Consider the following 21,308-nt stretch of genomic DNA (forward strand, 5'->3'; position numbering starts at 1 on the left):
AGGGGCCAAGAACCAACCAGGGAGTGGAAATCAGAGGCTGGGGAAGCTGGACTTTTGTTTTGAGACATCTGACTTCTATTTCAATTGCTTTTGCTTTGATGATAAATTTCAGCTTTTATTTTGTATCTGTCATTCTCTGGAAACCTGTCAATGTTTACCAAAATGTCTAATTGTATCTGAATTGGAATCAGCCTGACAGAGGGACATGCATGGGTAAGTGTTGAAGTAACAATATTAGGGCTTTACATTGCTGGGAATGCGATGGTAGATGATGGCGTTATGTGGATTATGACTCTGAAGTCCCTGCAGAGGTTTGTGATACGAGCTCTGGTACATTTTATACAACTCTATAGCCAACACTTCTGTTTACAGGCAATTACAAAAAGAAACTGATGATTTCAGGAGAGGGCACTTCACTTTGAGTCAAACATGAAATCCAGCATTACAGATTTGGGTACAGCAGTTGTATAGTATAATTACTGATTTTGGGTAAGTTTTGATATGGGAGGTTATTTAAAGGCTTTCAGTAAATGTATATAAGAGAACCAAGTTGTAAAATCAAAACCTTTGAAAGCTTGTTTGTTTCTCATGTGTCAAATCTAGCGCATCATATATTTTTCAAAAAACAAAGTGTCATTAGTTTCCAGGTATATTAATCACTGTGTTTACATTTAATGCTGTCAGTTTTGCCATCATACATGATTAAAAAATACTTCCAAAGAACTGAGATTTGACCTGTGACCAAGACTCACTCAGGAGTGGCTTTTGTACACATTAGTGATGTTTAACATGCTGCTGAAACGTTCCAAATCAAAGCACTGCAGTGAAATTTGGCACGCGGAGAGAGGTGAGGGCGAGGTGGTGGGGAGGTGATACCCTCAGATGGTTTTAGAAGTAACAGATGGATAAAAGTGAGTGAAACTCCAGGAGGAGGGGGACAGATGGCACTGAAACAGAGACTGGGGGTGAAGCCACCACCACAGGAAAATAAAAATAAAAAACTAAATGAAGCACTTCTGGAGTGGACAGCAGTGTACAGACCATTACGATGCCTTTAAGTGTAAATACTGAATGTAAATATTCTGTAGTAATGTCTAAAATATATCTTCCTGTATTGTTACTTCAGCACTTTGTATATTGTTTTCCCTTAAAAATAAACAAACTTGATTAAAACATTGCTGCACAGGAACATCCCTCACCATCAGTCAATCCATCATTACCATACGCTTCAGAGTGAACAATGATTTGGGCTGCCTCCTGTACTTAAAGTTAGACACCCTAACAAGGCTATTCAAGAGCTTTCTATTATTTTGACGAACTAATCAGCAACCTGCAACGTCTCCACGGGATGCTCAGCAGACAGTTATTGAAAAGGAATAATCAAGTTTCATATTGCCTTACTGCCGTCCCTACTGCAAACAAACACCCTCCAAAACCAAACCCTTCTCTCTGCCTCACACCACCACCACCACCCGCTCTCCATCACTCTGTATGCAGAGCATCTCCAGGGAGTGGTAATGGATTGTGAGTAATGCTATCATCCTTTGCTCTGTCTCTTTCTCCTCTGGTGTAGTGGGGGGACACAAACACTTGGAGGACTCGTGTCTGGCTTATTGTTTCTTCTAGTGTCTACAAGCAGATTCTGGCCAGATAGGATTAGTACACTCTGTAGTGTTTGTCCCTGTTATCCTTAAGGGCTCTGTTTGTGGTTTCAGAATGAACCTTTTTAATAAGCACTTGAGCCTCCAGCCTGGTCAGATGTGGAATATGACTATAACAAGAGCTGGAAATGAAGCCATTTTTAAAATGGAACTCTTTGAGCTTTGCCATTTGAAACTTTCCTTTTTAATCTTGAACCAGTGGGTATACAGGATATTGATTTCTTATGGTAATTGTTTTGTCTATGATACTGGCAGTGCCAATTTATTTTGCTTTGCGTCTACTGCTAATAATAAACCACTCTGTGCTATAGTTTCCATCCTGTAAGGCAGCAAAAACATTGACTCTGTAGGCAGAGAGCTCCCGCACAAAACGTAACTATTGGAGTTGAATCAAAGTAGACAAATAACAAACAGTAAAAACAACAACAGAAAACACATACAGACATATACATAATGTACATTACAGTTATAAATAATTAAAGTCAGAGGCCAATCTCATCTAACCTCAAGTTAGAGTGTAGTATTATAGCTGTGCCCTTTCAAGCTCCATAGTTTTCAAATCCCTAATTTAATAATTCACACTTCCAATAGCTCACTCTGACAAACTGCACAAAAAATTTACGATTTATTCCACACAGCTTCCTGCATCCTAATTTTAACACATCCGATTCTTTGGAAGAATTTTGTAGAATCAAATTTCCTGCAATAATGTACCTTATGAATTTGTTTGTTTTGTTTTACATTTCAAAGGCTGCCGAAAATAAAAGCATCTTCTCGGGGAACAAGTGCAACAATCTTGTACCAGTAGTTCTCAGTAAACGAAAACTCAGGTTCGATTGCCAAATATTCTATACCTGTTTATTATATATATATATATATATATTTTGTAGTGTGATTTTCCACCCAAAGTCAAACAACAGTTGTTTTTCCTAACGATAATTATTTGGGCACGCATACACGAATGCAGCCATTTTTTTTTTTTTTTTTTACACAGAATCTGATCTGCAGAGAGGATTTAAAGAGGATACACGTTTCTTGTACCAATCTGCCCTCTGCTGGTCATGCACACACACAATCACACACACAGACACTTCTTAGGATCCTACTCCAGTTAAAATGTCTCCTTAGAAATTGGATACATTTTCAACCATATGTTGAATATTACAATATGACAATACATTTTTATATTTTTACATGGTTTTAGATATAAGACCTACATACTTTCATATCATATAAGTTAGGCAAAATCTAATTTTTAGAAATTTACCAACTGGCACAACTGTAAAGCTACATTCAATCTGTTTTAACATGCTTTAAATTATACCAGTGACAAATATTACATAAAAAGCTTCATTTATTACACCACCCTAGAATGAATAGCAAATTACAAATTATACACAACAAAGGAGAAATTTTTATACATTTTAAGATTTTTTTTAAAGGATAAACAAATGTCAAAAAAGAAGCTGTATAAAACATTAAAAAGGCACCAATAATTCTTTCAAACTCAGTTTTGTCTTTTTTTTTTTTGACAGAAAAATTCTTGTATCAAATTATTTCTCCTGCACTCTCCTTCACATTCTATTTCACCTTATCAAACATCCTTCAATTTTTTTTTTTTTTTTTTTTTTAAAACAAGTTGTCACAAGGAAAGGGCCCAGTTTTACTGATAATTACAACCCACATCAACTTGTTCACTGAGCACAGTTCACATGACAAACATCCTTCAGGGTAATTGTGAACTATTGTTGAGAATTTCCAGATCTGTAATTGAACATTTGGTTAAAACAAATGTAGCATTTCTTTGAGCTTTATAATGGCTGAGAATAGGATACTGTAAGCACCGTACGTTTCAGAACAAGATGAGATGACGGGACAAAAAAAAAAAAAAAAAAAAAAAAAAAAAAAGCAGCTTAGAGAGACATGAGTTTTAAACTAGTTTGGATTGATAGCAACGAATCTCATCAGAAGCCTGTAACGATGCAATTCCAAGAATCAACATGGTCGAACACAGGAATGCTGTAAGACAATGACCGTCGAGAAAATAAAAATCAATCAACGCTCAGCAGAGATGGAGAAAACACAAGAGTCTGTGGAAACAATATTGGGGGAAAATACTGCTCTGTTGTGTCTGTAACAGAGAGCGACATAAATACTCTGCACACTAACCCCGAAAGCGTCCTAACAACGCCCTAATGCAAGTGTGTGTGTGTGCTATTTGTGCTCTATTCTCTACATTCACTCTGCATCCAACATGGACCTGTAACACACCTCATTCCCATAATATCACATACATTTTCCTTCCTGTTAAACTCTACCAATGCAGATAAAAAGGCCTTTATGTGAGTGTGTGTTAGCTATGTGTTTCCTGTGGGTTGTGTGTAAAAACTACAGTTCTGCTGTTACTGGTGTAAAATTGTGCCATTGCAAGCTTTAAAACATGATTTATACATATGAGGTTCCCAAGCTGTTTGTCAAGTATTAAATATTCTCCAAGAATAGGCTATGAGTATATTAATGAATTAGATCATTTATGCCCCTTAGAATCAGGTTTATCCATCATTAAATTCTCAGTTTTTTTTTTTTGTTTTTAAATCAAGTGAAAACCAGATCATTTAAACCTGTATCTGAATTTTCTGGAATCAAGTGTCTTTTTCTGTTCCTTTTTTTTTTTAGGGCTGCAACTGATTAGATTCATTAGTAATTAATCTGTTGCTCTCAAAACTCAAGAGAGAAAAAAAAAAAGAAATAAAAGAAAATATAAATACACATATGAATTGAGGAAACAGAAAATGCTTGGTATTTTTCCCTAAAAAGGAGTCATTATCCAAACAGTTCTGTCCAACTAATCAGTTAAACCATATTCATTGGTTGATAGGTGTTGGAAAATTACAATGAATCTTTCTGAACATTTTTCACTTATTCTAAGGCTTATCAATGGACAGATGTAACGTGATGGGATATGCATTTTTCTTTTTTTAAAAAGAGTGAACCACTTATTTAATAAGAATTTCACTTTCCTTATTTAATGCAATAAAACTATAAATGTTAGTAACAGTTAATACCTCAGTGGTGAATGTAAGAGGAAGCAATAAGATAACCATGTATATGAGGGGTGATACTCATCAACATCAACATACTGCACAAGACTCCAGACTTAATATGATCCTGGACTACAATTAATTATAGTTACAGTTTTTCTTAATTCCCCTGATAGCTGTTATAAAGTATAAGTGCTGGAAAGTTGCCTGGGCAGGAGATTTGCAAATGCCTATCCAATCAAATTACAACCACTGATTTTTTTTTTTGTACATGACAGATGTTCATAATGGATCTTATGAAATACAATGGAGAATAAGAGAATTGTTCCATTACTTTAGAGCATAAAAATTGTTGAAGACCTTTAGGGGACATGAGGCCATTATAGCACTACCAGGGAAATTCTATATTCTAAAAGTGGTAGCTGTCATTTAATTATGCACTGTAACTTTTTCCCTGTTGAGGACAGATTGGAGGGTTCATAATAAGGTGGGCAATCAGAAAAAGAACCACAATGGCCTGCAAATCCAATCCAGTCAGTGCAAAGTGGAATCAATAAATGAATATATAAGAGCTGGCAACCCAATCTGCATTATATTATGTAAAGTGAGGGTTGCATATGCTGCATTGTGCACAGGAGCCACCACACTAGCCATGTAGTCCAGTTACAGAATTTTTTTTAGTAAATCCTTAATTGAATAACAGAGATTTTGGCCTAGTACATTATTAATCCAAAAACACAATCCCTGCAAGCCACAACATTAAATACTTCAAGATTGAGATTAAAAACTTGTAGTGATTTACTGTAAACACTGTAAATAAAGTGTAGGTCTACAATGAGGCACTTGTGTGCTGTATTATTACAGTGTGCTTCCTTCAACCCAGAGCTTCTCTGAACAGAGAGAAACCTTAAAATGAAGTTTAACAGACACTTGTCAGTAAATGTAACTGGGTCCTCAGCTTCTGAGATAACACATACAAACAAATACTTCAGGTGTATAATGCTGTTACCAAAAAATTCTTTACTGCTGAACATTACATATCAAAGATTTTATCTGTGAATGAAAAAACTATCTTGTTAAACAAGCACTACTGTGAACTGTTAATAGTCATCTCAAACACACACTGAGACAGACAAACAGCCCAAACCTTTCCTTTGGAAAGTGAATCAGCCATTTTGTGGCCAGAGGTGGAAAATACTCCCTCACTGCTCCTTGTACTCGCACGGCGTCTTGTGCATACTGTTGGAACTGCAGCAGCGTTTCCACAGCAGTGGTGCACTGAAAACACTGATGATGCCCAGGTTGAGCAGGAGGCTGATGACCAGCGTCCCGATGGTCCCCTGGAAGGAAGGCATCACTCCATGGGCCACGAGCCACGCCCTCCGTGACGTCATGTCTGCTATCACACCCTCCATCTGGAAATGGGTCCCAACGACTGCACTGATGTGGAAGAGCTGGTGGCTGTGACCTTTATTAAGGAAGGCAAGACTCAGTGAAACTGGGATGACAGAGCTACATTAAAATCTTTAAAGACAAAAAAAAAAAAAAAAAAAAAAAAAAAAAAAAAAAAAAAAAAAAAGCACAACTAAATGATCAATTGTCAATTACATAATGTTCAAGCAAATAACTGGTAGTTGCGCCCTTGTTTTCTAATAAGTTGAATCCAGTGGCATCCTATATCTAGTACTTGTCTTAGCTAAAGCTACAATTAACACCTGATAGAAAATTAACCAGCAACTATTTTGATTAAATGATTAACAGTAATTGATAGAAATGCCAAATAGTTAACAGTAAACTGAATATCTACATACAGTCAGAATTATACATTTGAATTCAAGAGTCATAATTCACTTAATTTAATTAATGTAACTTACTATTTTATACCCATAGCTGTGTTTAGAAGCGTGTTTCTAAACTTTTAGTGGAACTGAGATGAATTTTCTCAACATTAACTTAATCATGGAGTGCTTTCTTTGTTTCAGCTACCACTACTGTCAGTGAGCTATTTTTAATATCAATAGGAAACCATGTGTGTTCTCTCTTCTTTTGCATAATGCAGCTCTTCCTCTGTCTCAAGAAGCATGTGCAGCTCAGCCATGTGTGGACAATGCAAACTGTGTGAAGCCACACCAGAATAAACAACATAATACAATAAGCAAAGGAAAGTGTGTAAAAGTGTACATGCTATCAAATCAAAAGCCTGTTTGATATGAAGCTGTTTTGTGTTAGCTGCCCAAGGAAAAACAAGGACAAAAGCTGACAAAAATGCAAGGCACTGACCCATGAGGCAAGCAACATCTCTAATTATATCGCTGAAAAATGATTAAGAAACAGTTGTGCTCAGTACATGATTTAGACAGTACCAGCAGGAGTACATGACCGCTTTACTTCAATCATTTGATCATATTGTGAGGCAGCCAAGCAAAAATGTGGTTTACAACTCTACTACAGCATCTTTCAAAAGTCTCTTTAATGAATGTATTTCCATTCTTATCTTTCTCACGCTGTAAAGGGAGAATCTATGTGTCATTGAATCAGCAGTCAGTGTATGCTGTACAAAGTCAAACAAGCACCCCCAACTCTAATGACCCATAATAACATACCAAAGTAGTCGAATCGGCCTGGGGCCAACCTCTCTGGGAGGTGGGCGGTAAAAAGGAAACAGGTGAGAAAGGCGAAGATGACATGGTAAGAGTGATTGGATAAGGCATCGCTTGCACTACAGCCTTCCCAACAGCACAGAAGGATCTACACATACAAAAACAGATTTGAAAAATAAACACATTCAGAAATCAACAAATATACAACTTGGTCCTTTAAAGATAACAGAAGATATGAATGACACCACAGACTTAAAAGCTTATCAGCACTGACGGTTACAGTTTTCTTAATATTTTCTTACCAAGTTACGAACAAAAAACTGGAGCAAGTGACTTGTGTATTGCACAAACTAATCATCACAATGATGAGGGGAATTAATTGATGGCAGACCTTTGTACTAGATTAGGAAGGAAATCAGGCTCTGGGTTAATGAGCCAAAGTCTTGCTTAAGTGTATTAAAACCTAGCACTAATCAGCTCAAAGCTTTTACATAATAAAAAGACAAACAAATTAATATGTTTTATAGATTTTACAAAAAACAGTTTATAATGGAAAACCTGGTATTTTAATACGATGACTTGAAGCACAAGTAAAAACCCTACGTCAATACTCACCCTATAAAAGAGAGGGACAGTGTCAAATACAAAAGGTACAACAAACGCTGCTGTCCTCAAAACTTTACTCCTCTGTGGAAACTGCAGCTCCAGGAACCTGCAGATACAGACAAAGGGTTGTAATCACAAATTTTCTTTTTTGATCACATTTTTTTCAAATCATCAATCAGTGTATTCTTAGAGCTTTGAAATATCAGTGTCAATATATACCTCAGAAATCCTCATCATACTAGTGTAATCTTTGACCTTAGGACTGGACATTTCATTATGAGACAAATATGCTAAAATGCGTTGTGTGCATTTTAGTGCACCAGCTGAGGTCAGATGGTAGCATGCTCCACACTCCTGCCACTGAATGGTTGCTTTGGGTAACTGTATCTTAAAGAAAGAACTTAACCTGATTGGGTTTCAGTTATGGTATAAATGCTGTTTCAGAGGCTTTTCTATGCCTGCATGAACATGTCCCTAAGGTCACACACATATGCAACAGCTTCTTACCTGGAATAGCAGGACAGGCTGGTACAGAACAACGTGTTTCCAATGGCAATGAGGACAAAATGTTGATGGAGGAAACTGTTCACCCAATGGTCCGGCATGACATAGTATCCATAACTTATGGCACAACCTGAACACAAACACATTTAACCTGAGTTAATTTTACAACTCATACCTGTTTTAATGCATTAATATAAAATGAAACTGAAGGTGTCTGATTTAAATGTGGGTTTTCAAGAAAAGCCAGATCAATCAGATTGTACTATGAAGTGGGAAGATGAATAAGCCAAAATACAATTTAAAAAGACATTAAATTAGAGCTATTGATTTTTTTTTCTAAAATGCAGTCTGGATTTTTATTCTGATGTCAGCCAGTTAATCCACTTGGAGCTGTCTGTTTTCTGGTACAACCACTGGGAGTCACTAAAGCAGAAAAAGAAAAGCTTCTACTCATTTTTTGTCTTGATGTTTCCTCACCCACCTTACAGCTTCTGAACATTTCAAACTAGGCAAATCTTGATACTAAAAAGATTTGTGGTAGATTAAGGATCAGTCTATACACTATAAGTTGAACTGCACACACATCTGAACATATACACAAATCTTGCATACAGTAGATTCATTTTAAAATACACAGTGAAAGCAGGTGCTGCAGGAAAACAAATGACCACTTCTATAACAAAATTAAATAATTTTCATGGAAATTCCTCTGCAAAGGACAGTTGGTACATGGACAGAAATGTTCATAGCAACAACAAAAAAAATGTCTAAGGGCAGATATGCCATGTGAAACAAATTATGTCTCAGAAGAGAGACAGGAAAAAGGAGAGATGATTATATGTGGCTCGAGATGGTCTGGAAAAATCAGACATGTCCTAATCACATTAAGCTGATACCCACAGCTATCATCACGGGCAAATAGATGCAACAATGCCTTGAGTGTACTGATATGTCATTTGCCAGACAAAACAAACAAAAGTTGTCTAGGAAGCTCAATCAATCAACATTCAACTCTGACTTTAAGATGGTCCTGTTCCCTGGAGTTCCCTAAGAACCAAAATCTTACCCAGACTGTAGAGGCTGAGTGCCCCATAGTCGAAGAAGTAGCATATGTGGCGGGATTCTGCAGACATGGTGCTGAAGGTGTGTGCACAGCTGGAGGTGAAAGGGTAAACGCAGATCACCAGCATGTATACTAGAAGTGGCCAGGTGTAGCTGTCAGTCAGGAAGTTCAGAGCAGAGTGGAGAATGCAGAAACGCCAAAGAAAGTACCTGCAAAACACCATTTTTCTCTTAATGCAACAACTCTCTCTATTCATAACTGCTTTCATCTGCTGATTCTACTGTCCAATGCTCTTCACTGATGTTGTATTTGGATGTTTCAGACTTCCTGGATCTGTCTTGTGTATTTTTATTCAGGATTTTAGGAATCCTGCTTCAACTTTTTCCCACTGAAATTAAGCATGTTTTACATACCTCATTATTTTCCTCTTCAGCTCTACAACATCTTATGTACTAAAATTACTAAAAGATCCTCATAATTCAAATTAATCCTTAAAAAAAAAGGGCTATTTTTACACCTGTAAAGATTTGATTTGTTCATTTTATTGTTACTTTTGTGCAGATGTTATCTAGTCTCAGGCATAACATTGGTTAGTATCAGTTAAAACTAAAATTGTGCTCTAAGGTGTGTCAAATATCTAAGAATAACAATGTTGATCTTGTTTCTTAAACTTAAGACATGATAAACTTCTCAGTTGCCAAATTACACATGGGTGCAGAAAATCCTGCGTCAGTTAGGAGTCACTAGCAAAGGCCGCAGCTATATACTTTCCATATGTGTTAAACACACTAGGTCTGCTCCAACCCACACAACTTATGCAAATTAAAAAGTTCATGGCATGATGGATTCAGCATGAATCTAATCAGTGTAATTGCTCCAGTAGCCACACTTATATCAGCTATAAATGTGCAGTAATTATGTTAGCTGAGATGGAAAATACATAGGTTCAGATTAAATAAATAAATAAAGACCACATAGAGCATTAAACATGCCATTGTAATACATGAAAATGTACTGAAGAAAAATGAAACAAATGAGCATATGATAAAGAATCTCACACACCATGTTGGTAGGAAATGGGTCCAAATGTTAATGGTCTCATTGTTCATCTGGAAGCTGCTGAGAACACAGTCCAGTGCTGAGCTCCGTGGGTGACGATATCCAGAGATGATACCGTCCTCCCTGAACACCTGAGGACAAACCACAAGGTCTAAATGACACCCTACGAAACAAACAAAAAAGATTGTGTTGTATTGTCTCTAAATTTCCTGTTACAACTTACATAACATGCTGAAACATCTGCAATACTCTAGTGTATCATTCGGCTGATTTGTGTGTTCCTTAATTCCCAGCTTTTTTGGCATTTGATCCACTTAAAGCAAAGCAGTGTTGGAACGTAACCTTTCAATCACAGATGGAACAGGTTTATAGGTTGTTCCACCATTTACTGTTTCTTTTGAATAACTGGAAGTCATAAAAGGCAAAACTATCTAAACTATCCTAAATTCTTAACTTCAGAACTTTTCTAAGACACAATGTCATAAAACTCCCATACAGATGACAGCTACAGCACGTTACTTCCTCCACTGAGAATCACCACAGGACATTTGTGTAAAAGATTATCCTGTAAAACTTGTGGAGAACATCTCTTGCTTACCTTTGGGATCTGGTGGATGTCAAAGAGCTGAGGAAGCTTGATGCTGAGCATGTCAGTGGGCAGTTTAATAGCACCCCTCCCTCTCTGACAAACCTCCCTGAGCTTGGCACATCCCCCATGACAAAGGACTAACCAGACAAGGTAGTCAAATACCGGGAGCCGGGCCCCTTGTCCTGGACTATCTGGCTCCCATCGCAAGCAGCGTGCCCATGTTTGGCTCAGCCCAACTCCAACGCCATTACCGGCCCCGATTCCCCGCCACACTGGAAACACTGCAAGGACAAACAAATGCACATGTGCAGACACCAAATTGAGGTCCTCCTTATCACTTTTAGAGGTCAGCATCATCAAAAACCTGCCTACTTTAGACTTTAGCTACTGCAGCCCTACATCCCCAGCAGGCCTACAAACTCTGAGGAATCGAAGGCTAACTCTTAGATATTAAAAGGACCATGTCAGTGGCTTTGCTTACAAATTAACAACCATTTATGCAAGTAGCACCATAATTTCCAAGTCAAACACACATCTGCATCAAATTTGATTTCTGAACAATGCGTTCCAGGTTCATCTTAGGGATGACGTTCACAGGGTGAACATTAGATCAGCCTTAAATCTTACTGTATATGACAGAGTCCTCATCTGTGATGTCTGACTGGGGGCAGACACAGAGAACAATCTCCTATTGTGGCTGCTCTTGAGACATCCACAGACATCTATGTGAAGAATGACTGGCACTGTTACGCTGCAGTAGCTTGTGACAGAAAGTAAGCATGACAATAAGAACATGTCAGAGTGAAAACTACACAGAAGATTCCTTCTCTGTCAACAGATTCCTGTTTTTATGCTATTTCTTTTGTTTTCTTGTAATAATTAAAATCACTTTGAATGGTCTTTGTGTATGAAAATGTGCTATACAAATAAACTTGACTTGCCTTTATCACAGATATTTGTAAGAAAACAAGTACAAAAACATGAAAGCGTTGATTTATATAATAGAATCTGAGCAGGCCAACTTCAATACTGATTCATGTTAGGTATTGTGTTTACATTGAATGATTGCCTGATATTGTTTGGAAGTGGGAAAAAAAAATATATGTAATTTGGAAAAAACTGGCACCATAATATAATCTGTCCACCAGAAAGAGTGGATAAGCTAAGACAAATGTCAAAAACAAATTTCTGATACTTTAATAACCAAACATAAGGATCTTTTATGAATTTCTTAATATTGGCCAATGTGTTATCAATAAAAGACAATTGGAGATCAGTTGCAGTGTAACCTCAGGCTTGAGGAAATGCCCAAGCAAAGCAATAATCCATGAAGGTTTTTTGAGCTATTGTACGCGTGATGGGTATCTCTCCTCACCTCCGACTCTGTCATTACAGCTCATACCTCAAGGGGCTCTTCTGAGGCAGTGTGCAAGCAACAAGAGGCGACCACCACTTACTGCAACCCAGCTGCAGGCCCCAGCCTGTTAACTGTAACAAAGTACGCTTTGTGGAAGCTAAAGCCTGGAGAGTACAGGAGCCAGAGGATGTGTGTTACACGCAACACTTCATGAAAATTAGATACCTCCCACTCTCACACACAAATGTACATTCTGTGCTATCCTATCATGGAGAACATGCTCAAGTACTGTGTACCGCCAGGCATGCACAAAAATTCCATATTCACAATAGCTTGGAAATATAGCAGCACACAAACATCCACATATACAAGACCAAAGGCTTTGTTGCTATTAATAGCCATTTGAGTGTAAAATTCTTTAATCACATTATTAGCATAAATCAAATCACTAGCATTATTGATTTGACTATTCAGTCAGCAAAACTAGTTTGAGATTTGGATGTGCTCTTTTGCTGTAGAACTGATCTTAATATTAATTCTGTGCATGTAAAAAAAAAAAAAAAAAAAAAAAAAAAAAAAAAGATATATATACATATATATCATATGTATCATAACTGGTTCTGTGAGAAAAGTGGGCTTAGCTAGAATGTTGTTATAGTGAATTTTGGACAGCTAATGTTTGTGAACACTGACTAGGAAAATCATACTCTTGAGGACATGCAGTCTCAACAGCAGTGACATCAGGAGACAAATGAGCTTGATGACCACTGCTGGTGTCTCCTGTCATGCTTTCCAACAATGAGTAGAAATCATGTGCTAAGGTTCTACCTTCACTACATTTCAATGCATGACGTGCAGAAACACACTCAGAGGTCAGAGGATGAAAACAGTGAGCTCAAGTCAACACTTTAGATTCATGACAAAAACAGCCTTCACTCAGGAGTTACAGCAGCTCAGGAACAGAGCTGAAAAGCAGTACAGCAATATAAAAAGCAAGTGCTTTCTTTTTACTGTTTGCACCAGAGGACACTACCATATGACTGGAAAAACTTGTCTGAGAACATATTGTAATTTGCATCAAGATTGAACTACCTGGGATGAAAACAATAAACAGTATGAAGTAAGAAACATCCCTGCCTTTTAAAATAACTTATAAAACCACTATGTTGCAGTGGGGATATGTTTATCACCATAGAAGCATACATAAGGGGGGAGAGAAGAAAAAAAAAAAAAAAAAAACTACTCTTCACCGCACCCTTCTCTCTGAAGTAATCCTGCTCATTTGATGGAATAACTGAGTCACTTCTCCTGAGACCAAGAGGAAGTATTCACAAGCTATAAAACATATGGATTTGAACTCACTTAGGCCTGACACGCACACACACACGCGCGCGCACGCACACACACACACACACACACACACACACACACACACACACACACACACACACACACACACACACACACACACACACACACACACACACACACACACACACACACACACACACACACACACACACACACACACACACACACACACACACACACACACACACACTGAAGCTTCCTCATACAAACATGTAAGAAGGGTTAAAGAGGTGCTCTATAAAACTTGGCTACTTTTTTGGTTTATCAAATACTGCATGAATTCTCCCTCAATAGATAACATCCACCATCAGAAGCAGATTGTGGTTTCCTGGAGATTTTGAGAAGAAACAAAAAAAAAAAAAAAATGTTTGGCTCCTCCTGTGCAGCACTTTCAAGAAAACCATGATGAAGTGAAGGAGCAAGTGTCTTGGAGCAATATCGTGTTTGTAGAGATGATTTAACTATCACTGAACCATTATAGCATCTTTGGAAATAAGTCCCCTTTTAAAAAAAAAAAAAAAAAAAAAAAAAAAAAAAATCTGAATTCACTTCTGTTTTTAAACTTTGCTGAGGTTTACCACAAATAAAGATTCCACTGGTACTCTTAAAAAAACGTATTCATCTTTTTGTGCAATGGTTTAAAGGCCCCTAACTGGAGAATCAACTCCACCAGCTGGTTATTCTCAAACCAAGATCTAATATTTGCAGCTGCAGATAGAAGCATGCATTAATCCATGTTCATTTTTCCAACCTTGCTGAAATTCAGTTTAAAAAAAAAAAAAGAAAAAGATACAAAGCCATTTCTAGTGAGCAGAATGCATTCAGAAAGTGCTCACCGTTTAGATCGCTGGCAATATTTAAAAATAAATAAAAATCTGAATCAGGTTACAAACATACAGCAATTAATTCAGAAGCTTCCATTAACAGCAGGAAGACTCACATTTTGTGCTTTTGCATTCAGTCTGGTCTGCAACAGAAAAACCACATGATTCCATGAATTTAGACCATGTGATGTTGATGTACTTGGCTATTCAAGAAAAGAGTCCCTTGGCCCTAAAAACTCCTCAAGTGCCCAAGGCTACTAGTCCTACACTGAGCAAAACATTCTTAATAAAAACAACTTCAGCATCTTAAGATACAGTATTATTACTCTTTTAGAGTTAAATAGGAAAGCTAATCACACTTCATCATCTATGCCATTTGTATACTTTGGGTTACAAAGTAAATGTGTAGAATGTCTATTAATGAGCTTTAGGTGTGTTGGTAGGAATTCTTAAGCTTCAAAAATATCCAGGTTGCTGCTTTCCCCTTTTTTCTAGCCTCTGTGCTGCGTTATCCACCATCATATTTGGCTGACATGAGGTACGTGGTATTTATCTTGCAATGCCCATCTTTATTGGCCAGAGGCTGAAAATAAGAAGGCTATGCAGAGAGAATAGAAACACGTGTTCTGTAGTGCATGTGTGACTGCCTCACCTCATTCTTCTGCATAAGCTATAGAGCATTCCACCACCCTGCTGAAACATGAGACGAAGGCCTAAAAAACACCCACGTATAAATAACTGGCCCGATGCTTCGCACAATCTTGTATTGGGCATTTTTAAAACACGTTCCTGTGAATCAACAGTGATTACATGCCATTCGTATCCCAACTTTCAACTTAATCTATAGTTCAAATGCAGTGTTTTTTGCAGAATCCTTTTGGCAGCCACATAAAGAACATAGCTAAATATGCCATCTGTTTAGTATTGTTGTAAAGATAAACAGAAGCAGCTCCTCCAGTTTGTCAAGTATTAGGGAATAAGATGTCTCTGATTACACTGCATTATACTGTATTTCAGTAGAGACACTGGTAACTAATGAATATTCCTTGCCTTACAACACATTACCAAAATCCAATGATCTGCTAATAAATGTGATGCCAAATGGCCAATGACTAAATTACTGAAGCTTTACTGATTTCCATTACTTGCTGTTTCAACATAAACATTATTTGAAGAAACTGCCCTCTAGTTTATCATCTGGACATTTTCAATACCATTACTTATTGAAGGATCAGTAATCCTTGCGTCTCTATTTTTCACACCAACCACTGAGCACATATGAGGTGCGAGACTTTAGGGAGTAGATGTACACACAGCAACAAACCCTAAATCATGTCATGAGAAATGTTATGCAACTTCCTTCTTTTTGTGTTATGTCTTATGTCATGAGGAAACGTTTTTCTAAAGGTGTTATAGTTGGTCATTGCCTTAGTGTCTGCATGTCACATGAAAGGCTTGTCCTCTAATTCAGACCTGTCTGAAAACTGACAACCACTCCAACTAAAGAATTAGCATGATCCTTCTGACGGCAGGCGCCTGTAGACACTGACAAAAAAAAAAAATTAATCAGCAACTATTGCAAATTAAATAACTGACTCATTTTTAAGCTGGTTCCAGCTTCTCAAAGGAGAGGCATTTATGGGTGGGGACTGAGCAAACAAGACATTTAAAAAGGTATGAGCTGCTAGAAAGTTTACATTTTACACAATTTTATGAACAAAACGATGATGAAATTAAACCATTTTAGAAAATGCTTCTTGGAAGGTCAGAAAATTAACTTAAAAAAAGTGTCAAACCAAAAAAAAACAACAATAAACTAACATATGTCATGAGAAGGGAGAGTTTCAAGCCTGGACTGGTACAATCATTTAACTACATTTACAAGCTGGAAAAACCGGTTCGACCTGAGTGTATTTCCATAGTAGTCATCATGAAAAGCAGTTACATGTAACTAACGTACTAATCCTCAGACCTGGACTTCAACAGTCCCCGGTCCAACGGTCCACTGTCTCATTAAAGACGACTTTCCTAGAGTAACTCCAGCTGAAGACAAGAAACTGATGGGTTCCTATTTCAACACAAGCGTCTGCTCAGCAAAACTTCGCCTCAACAAAGCAACGGCCGAGGAAAAACATCATCTCTGCTTCTTTGTCACAAGCTGTCGACTTACCGCGACCCTCGGGCATGCGGAGGTTGAAGAAACCCTCCCCGTGCGTCCCCATTAAATCGGTAACGTGTTTTCCGTGGCGTGGCAACGTGGGCTGTGTTGTCTTGTCTTGTCTTTTTCTCGGGTTTGTACTTGAGTGTCAGGTCTGCAAACATTCAGCCTCTTTTTTTTTTTTTCGGTCGTCTCGCGCCAGCCAGTAAAAACCGCCGCTCGGTGCTCACGTGGATCACCGCAGCAACAACAACACGCGCCGTGTGTGGCCAGTGCGCGCGCTACCGGAGACAGGACAGGATGCAGTGCGTGACAAACGGCGGCTTTAACGAACAACGTGTAGTTGACAGTATTGTCAAATAAGCCTGATACATAAATACTGCAGTTTTATGACAGAATATCTCATCACGAGCCCCCGGACTAAATGTCTCGAAGTATTTTATACACTATGACCATGATGTTATTTTAATATTCTGCGTTTCTTTTTTTTTTTTTGTGCCTTTCAACATCCGGTCAGGGAAACATAACATTGCTAACTCTGGCTTATTTATAGATCTTTTGTCTTCTGTTGATTAATAACACTTTTGTCAAATCAATTAAATGAAAAAAACAGATTTTATTTTTACACAAAACAAATTAATTCAATTTGGGGGTAGGTGCATTAAAGAAATAAAAACCTAAAGCAAGTGAGCGGAGATTAATAAAATGATATTGATGGTTGAATATTGACTTCAGAACCACTGCTTTAATCTACGATTTACCGTTGAGTTTGTATTTTCAACGCTCTTACTGCCTTGTTTTTAAGGCATTAGTGGCTATAGGGATGAGCAGTTGTGGCCTTCGCTGGTTCCACACCTTCCTCAGGTTGTCTCAACACAAAATGGACCAAACCAATCAGCAGTTCCTCACACCTGTGTGCAATTAACTCAGTACTCTTGTCCCTGACATCCTTGGACAGCTCTTTGGTCTTGGCCACATGCCTTTTATACAGGTAACAAGCTGAGATGAGGAGCAATCCCTTTAAGAGAGTGCTCCTCTTGGTTGTTATTCTGTCTCTTACTGTTCAAACAAACCTACCATTTAAATTATAGACTGATCATTTCTTTGTCAATGAGGAGGAGATCAAATACAGGAGATCAAATACCTCCCCACCCTCAGTGTATACCTCTGGAGTCACTGCCATGCTGGGCTGCTAGATAATGATAAGCAGGATTTCCCAGTACAGGTTTCCTTGCGAACACTGCAAACGTTTTTCAATATGGTAACAAACAAGGTTTTCACTACTGCTCTTCAAAGAAACCCCACTTATTTGTTTTGCGAAGTGTAACACCACACATGTCTACAGATTCATTCTGGCTGTGGGGGTAAATATGTTGGCCAAAGTAAGACGACTGGGAGGGGATAGGGTAACTGAGCACTGCTGTTTGTATTGGCAGTTGTGCTAACCCTATGGCCAGGCATTATCTAGCAGTCCAGCATGGCAGTGACTCCAGTCAGAACTATAGAGGGACATTAAAGGTGGTGACAGGGTCAAATACCTCAGACAGCATGAGGCACACTGGATCTAAAGTCTAACACCACAAGCCCCCCAGGCCAAAGTGAAGAATAAAACCTTTTCTGCATGTTAATTCCTTTGCACACAAAAACAATGGAGAGGGGGAAAAAAAAAAATCCTTAAACTCCAACAAATGAACTCTAAACACTTCATTCAGTGTTAGCAGATGACCAGCAGGAGTGTGTGTGGGTGGCAGGGTGTTAGCAATAAAGTCCTAAAACCAATTCCAAAAATAATTAGTGCTAATGCTTCAAAGACTTAGAGAAATAATTTAAAGACATTTACACCTCCCGCACCAACCACGACACATTCTGCAACCAATTAGACCACCAACCAGCTGAATGTCTGCGAGTCTAACTCAAAGTAATTCAAATCATCCTGCAGGAATTAGGACATACCCCGCGTTAACTCTTCCTGCTTCATTCCGGGTCGTGGCTGAGAAGCACAGGGCAGAGGTTTCGTGGTGCAGTAGAGGTCAACCCACGTCACTCAGCAGCTGCCAAGCAAAGCATATAAACTTAGCAGCACCTAATACACTAACAGGCCGCGGGTTAAACTGTACGTTCACTGCATGTCCACACCAAGCACTTTCCTCTTCATGCCTGTCCTGAGCGCAGGCTCGCCTTCACTTTCTCTCTCTCTACACGCACCGAGCGAGTCCTTTAAAGGAGCCACGCCACTTTTATGACACATGACGTGATATCGCTCGGGTGCATTCGCATCAGCTCGGGAACTGAATTGGCACACACGCACAGAGGACTAGTGCCAGGGTGTACCAGATTTAGACTTTGTGTTGGGACCAAGTGGAAGACCAGTTACTGAAATACAGCTCTGCCTCCACACACACACACACACACAGTGCCAGTGACTTGAAGGACATGTTCACGATGGTTAAAGTCTGTCCTGTAAATTATAAAGTGCTCATTAGAATATTTAAGTAGTTTTACCCTTTACCCTCTTCATACTCCACATTAACAAGCTCTTTCTAATGTACTTCCAGTCCTCCTGTGTAAAATGCATTCCAGTTTATCTGAGACTAATATGGAGGGTTAACTAAATCAGATGGATTATCTTATATCTTCAAATGGATTATCATATCTTCCATCACAGCTCTGTCTGTGGAAAATAAAATCTTTCACTGAAAATACTGTGGATGATCTTCCAATGAACTGGTGAAAAAGCTAAAGCTTTGCCCAGGTTACCACAGGGACAGGGATGTTTGTACATGGCAATCCATCAAATCGTTAGCCGCTGAGACATTTCATTGAAAGTCACCACTGTCCAGCGCATTGTGGTACTACAGAAAACATCAGGGAACCACTAAAGTCCTAGGAATCATCCTCTGGGGACACTGGGTGTCAGTACAAAAATTCTATTTTAAAGTTTGAGTCTGGACCAAAGGGATGCCTTATGAAAAGGATCCTTATAAAAAATCCAATTCACTAATTCACAACATGCGCTGACATGTTGGTGTTTACTTTAGGAGCCAGAATGAGCTTTTGCTGCACATCATGTTCTTTCTCTGTCCATGAGATCACCATGTTCCCTGATCAGGATTTATCAACAGACGTCATCCACTTTTGACCTGTCTGAGAAAATCAGAGCAGCACAGATCACTGCTTTTTTTTCTCCACTTGTCAAAACCTACATTTTAAAGTGGGCTTTTTGTGCTTCGTTCATAATTTCAGTTCACTCAGTTTTATCTGACTGCCTTGTCTCTGTGTTATCAAAAGGAGTGCTATAGGAACAAAGTTTATAATGTTCTTCCAGCAGAATTTAAATTCAACTTAATATTCGGCTCCTATGCAGGTAAACACAACAACACAAAAGAAGATGGAAAATAAAATGTCAGACCAGTGAAATACAGGAAGCCTGACCCGGGATGTTGTGTGCAGACACCGTGAACACTGCAGCACAGTGCGCCACAGCTCAGGGGTCTCTGTCCGAAGGGAAGGGGAGTGTAGGCGGTGAAACATTAGACAGTTCCTAGAAAGAACCGTGCAGTCACGGCCAAGAGTATCTGCGCTGCTGTGATAGAAAACTGCTGCTCAACTACCGCAGCTTCCAACAGGACAAAGACACCTGGTCTTCTGCGTCAAGAAATGATGTTTTGCGAGTAGAAAACTTTGAAGCCTATCATTGTTTCCCAAACAGACTCGTCCCTATTGTGCCAAACATCCTCTCTCTTCCTGTCTGTCCGCACATTCCTGCAGTAACTCGAATAAAAACACAACTGGATCCCTCAGCGTGGAGATCCCACCCTCAGGGCTGAGCGTTTTTCCATTGGATGCAGCAAAGAAAGAATCCTTGTTTTTACGATCCGGGTGACAAGAGCTCCAGCATTTACACAGAAGAGCAGATAAACAAACTGCATTACTATCTCCAAGAGATTTTATCCAAGAAAACTATTAACAAGCAGGAACATATGTGAAATCCAAACATGTCCCAGGAAGATATATCCATGCAGAGACGTCACTTACGCATAAACTCCAGGCAGGCGAGGCATTTCCCCACTGCGAGCACCGACCCCTGCATGGACATTTCTCAGACAGCTCACAGGGACTTCTAGCCAAGTTCTAAACCAAACGAATGTTTTTTGGTATGTTTAAATCTCTCATCCTGTCCCTGCAGCCCAATCCGTCCACTCTGGAGTGCCTGCAGCCCCACAGCCTCATGGGTTCACAGAAAGCGGATTGCTTTGGGGTCCGCCAAACCCATGTGAAAATGGGCCAGCACCAGTGCCAGGCGTCTTCTGTTGGGGTGGTACCGATCCTCTGCCAAGGGATTGGTTATTCTGTGAGCTCAGTGAAGGGTGGGAATGGGGCCCGGGTACAGAGCGGAACACAAGTGATGGAAGAAAACAAGAGAAACAAAGGCACATGGAGACCCAGTTTGAGTTCGCTAAGGCTTCACACGGAGA

General features: G+C 38.8%; 1 protein-coding gene across 3 annotated transcripts; it reads right to left on the reverse strand.

Annotated features, from left to right (window-relative positions):
- Positions 1-4,220: 4,220 nt before the first annotated feature.
- Positions 4,221-21,106, reverse strand: paqr6 (progestin and adipoQ receptor family member VI). 3 transcript variants are annotated; one of them, XM_026317615.1, is made up of 8 exons: positions 20,869-21,106; positions 11,133-11,404; positions 10,538-10,665; positions 9,479-9,684; positions 8,416-8,542; positions 7,918-8,014; positions 7,306-7,450; positions 4,221-6,170 (listed from the first exon to the last, which is right to left on the reverse strand). In XM_026317615.1, exons 1-8 carry the CDS (start codon positions 20,927-20,929, stop codon positions 5,905-5,907), a joined length of 1,302 nt encoding a protein of 433 aa, XP_026173400.1. In that variant the 5' UTR covers positions 20,930-21,106; the 3' UTR covers positions 4,221-5,904. The 3 variants fall into 3 exon arrangements, with proteins under 3 accessions (XP_026173400.1, XP_026173403.1, XP_026173401.1); XM_026317618.1 differs by lacking the exon at positions 20,869-21,106 and adding an exon at positions 18,787-19,001; XM_026317616.1 differs by lacking the exon at positions 20,869-21,106 and adding an exon at positions 16,846-16,994.
- Positions 21,107-21,308: the final 202 nt, after the last annotated feature.

Source organism: Mastacembelus armatus, chromosome 16, assembly GCF_900324485.2.
Source record: "Mastacembelus armatus chromosome 16, fMasArm1.2, whole genome shotgun sequence".
Classification (NCBI taxonomy): domain Eukaryota; kingdom Metazoa; phylum Chordata; class Actinopteri; order Synbranchiformes; family Mastacembelidae; genus Mastacembelus; species Mastacembelus armatus.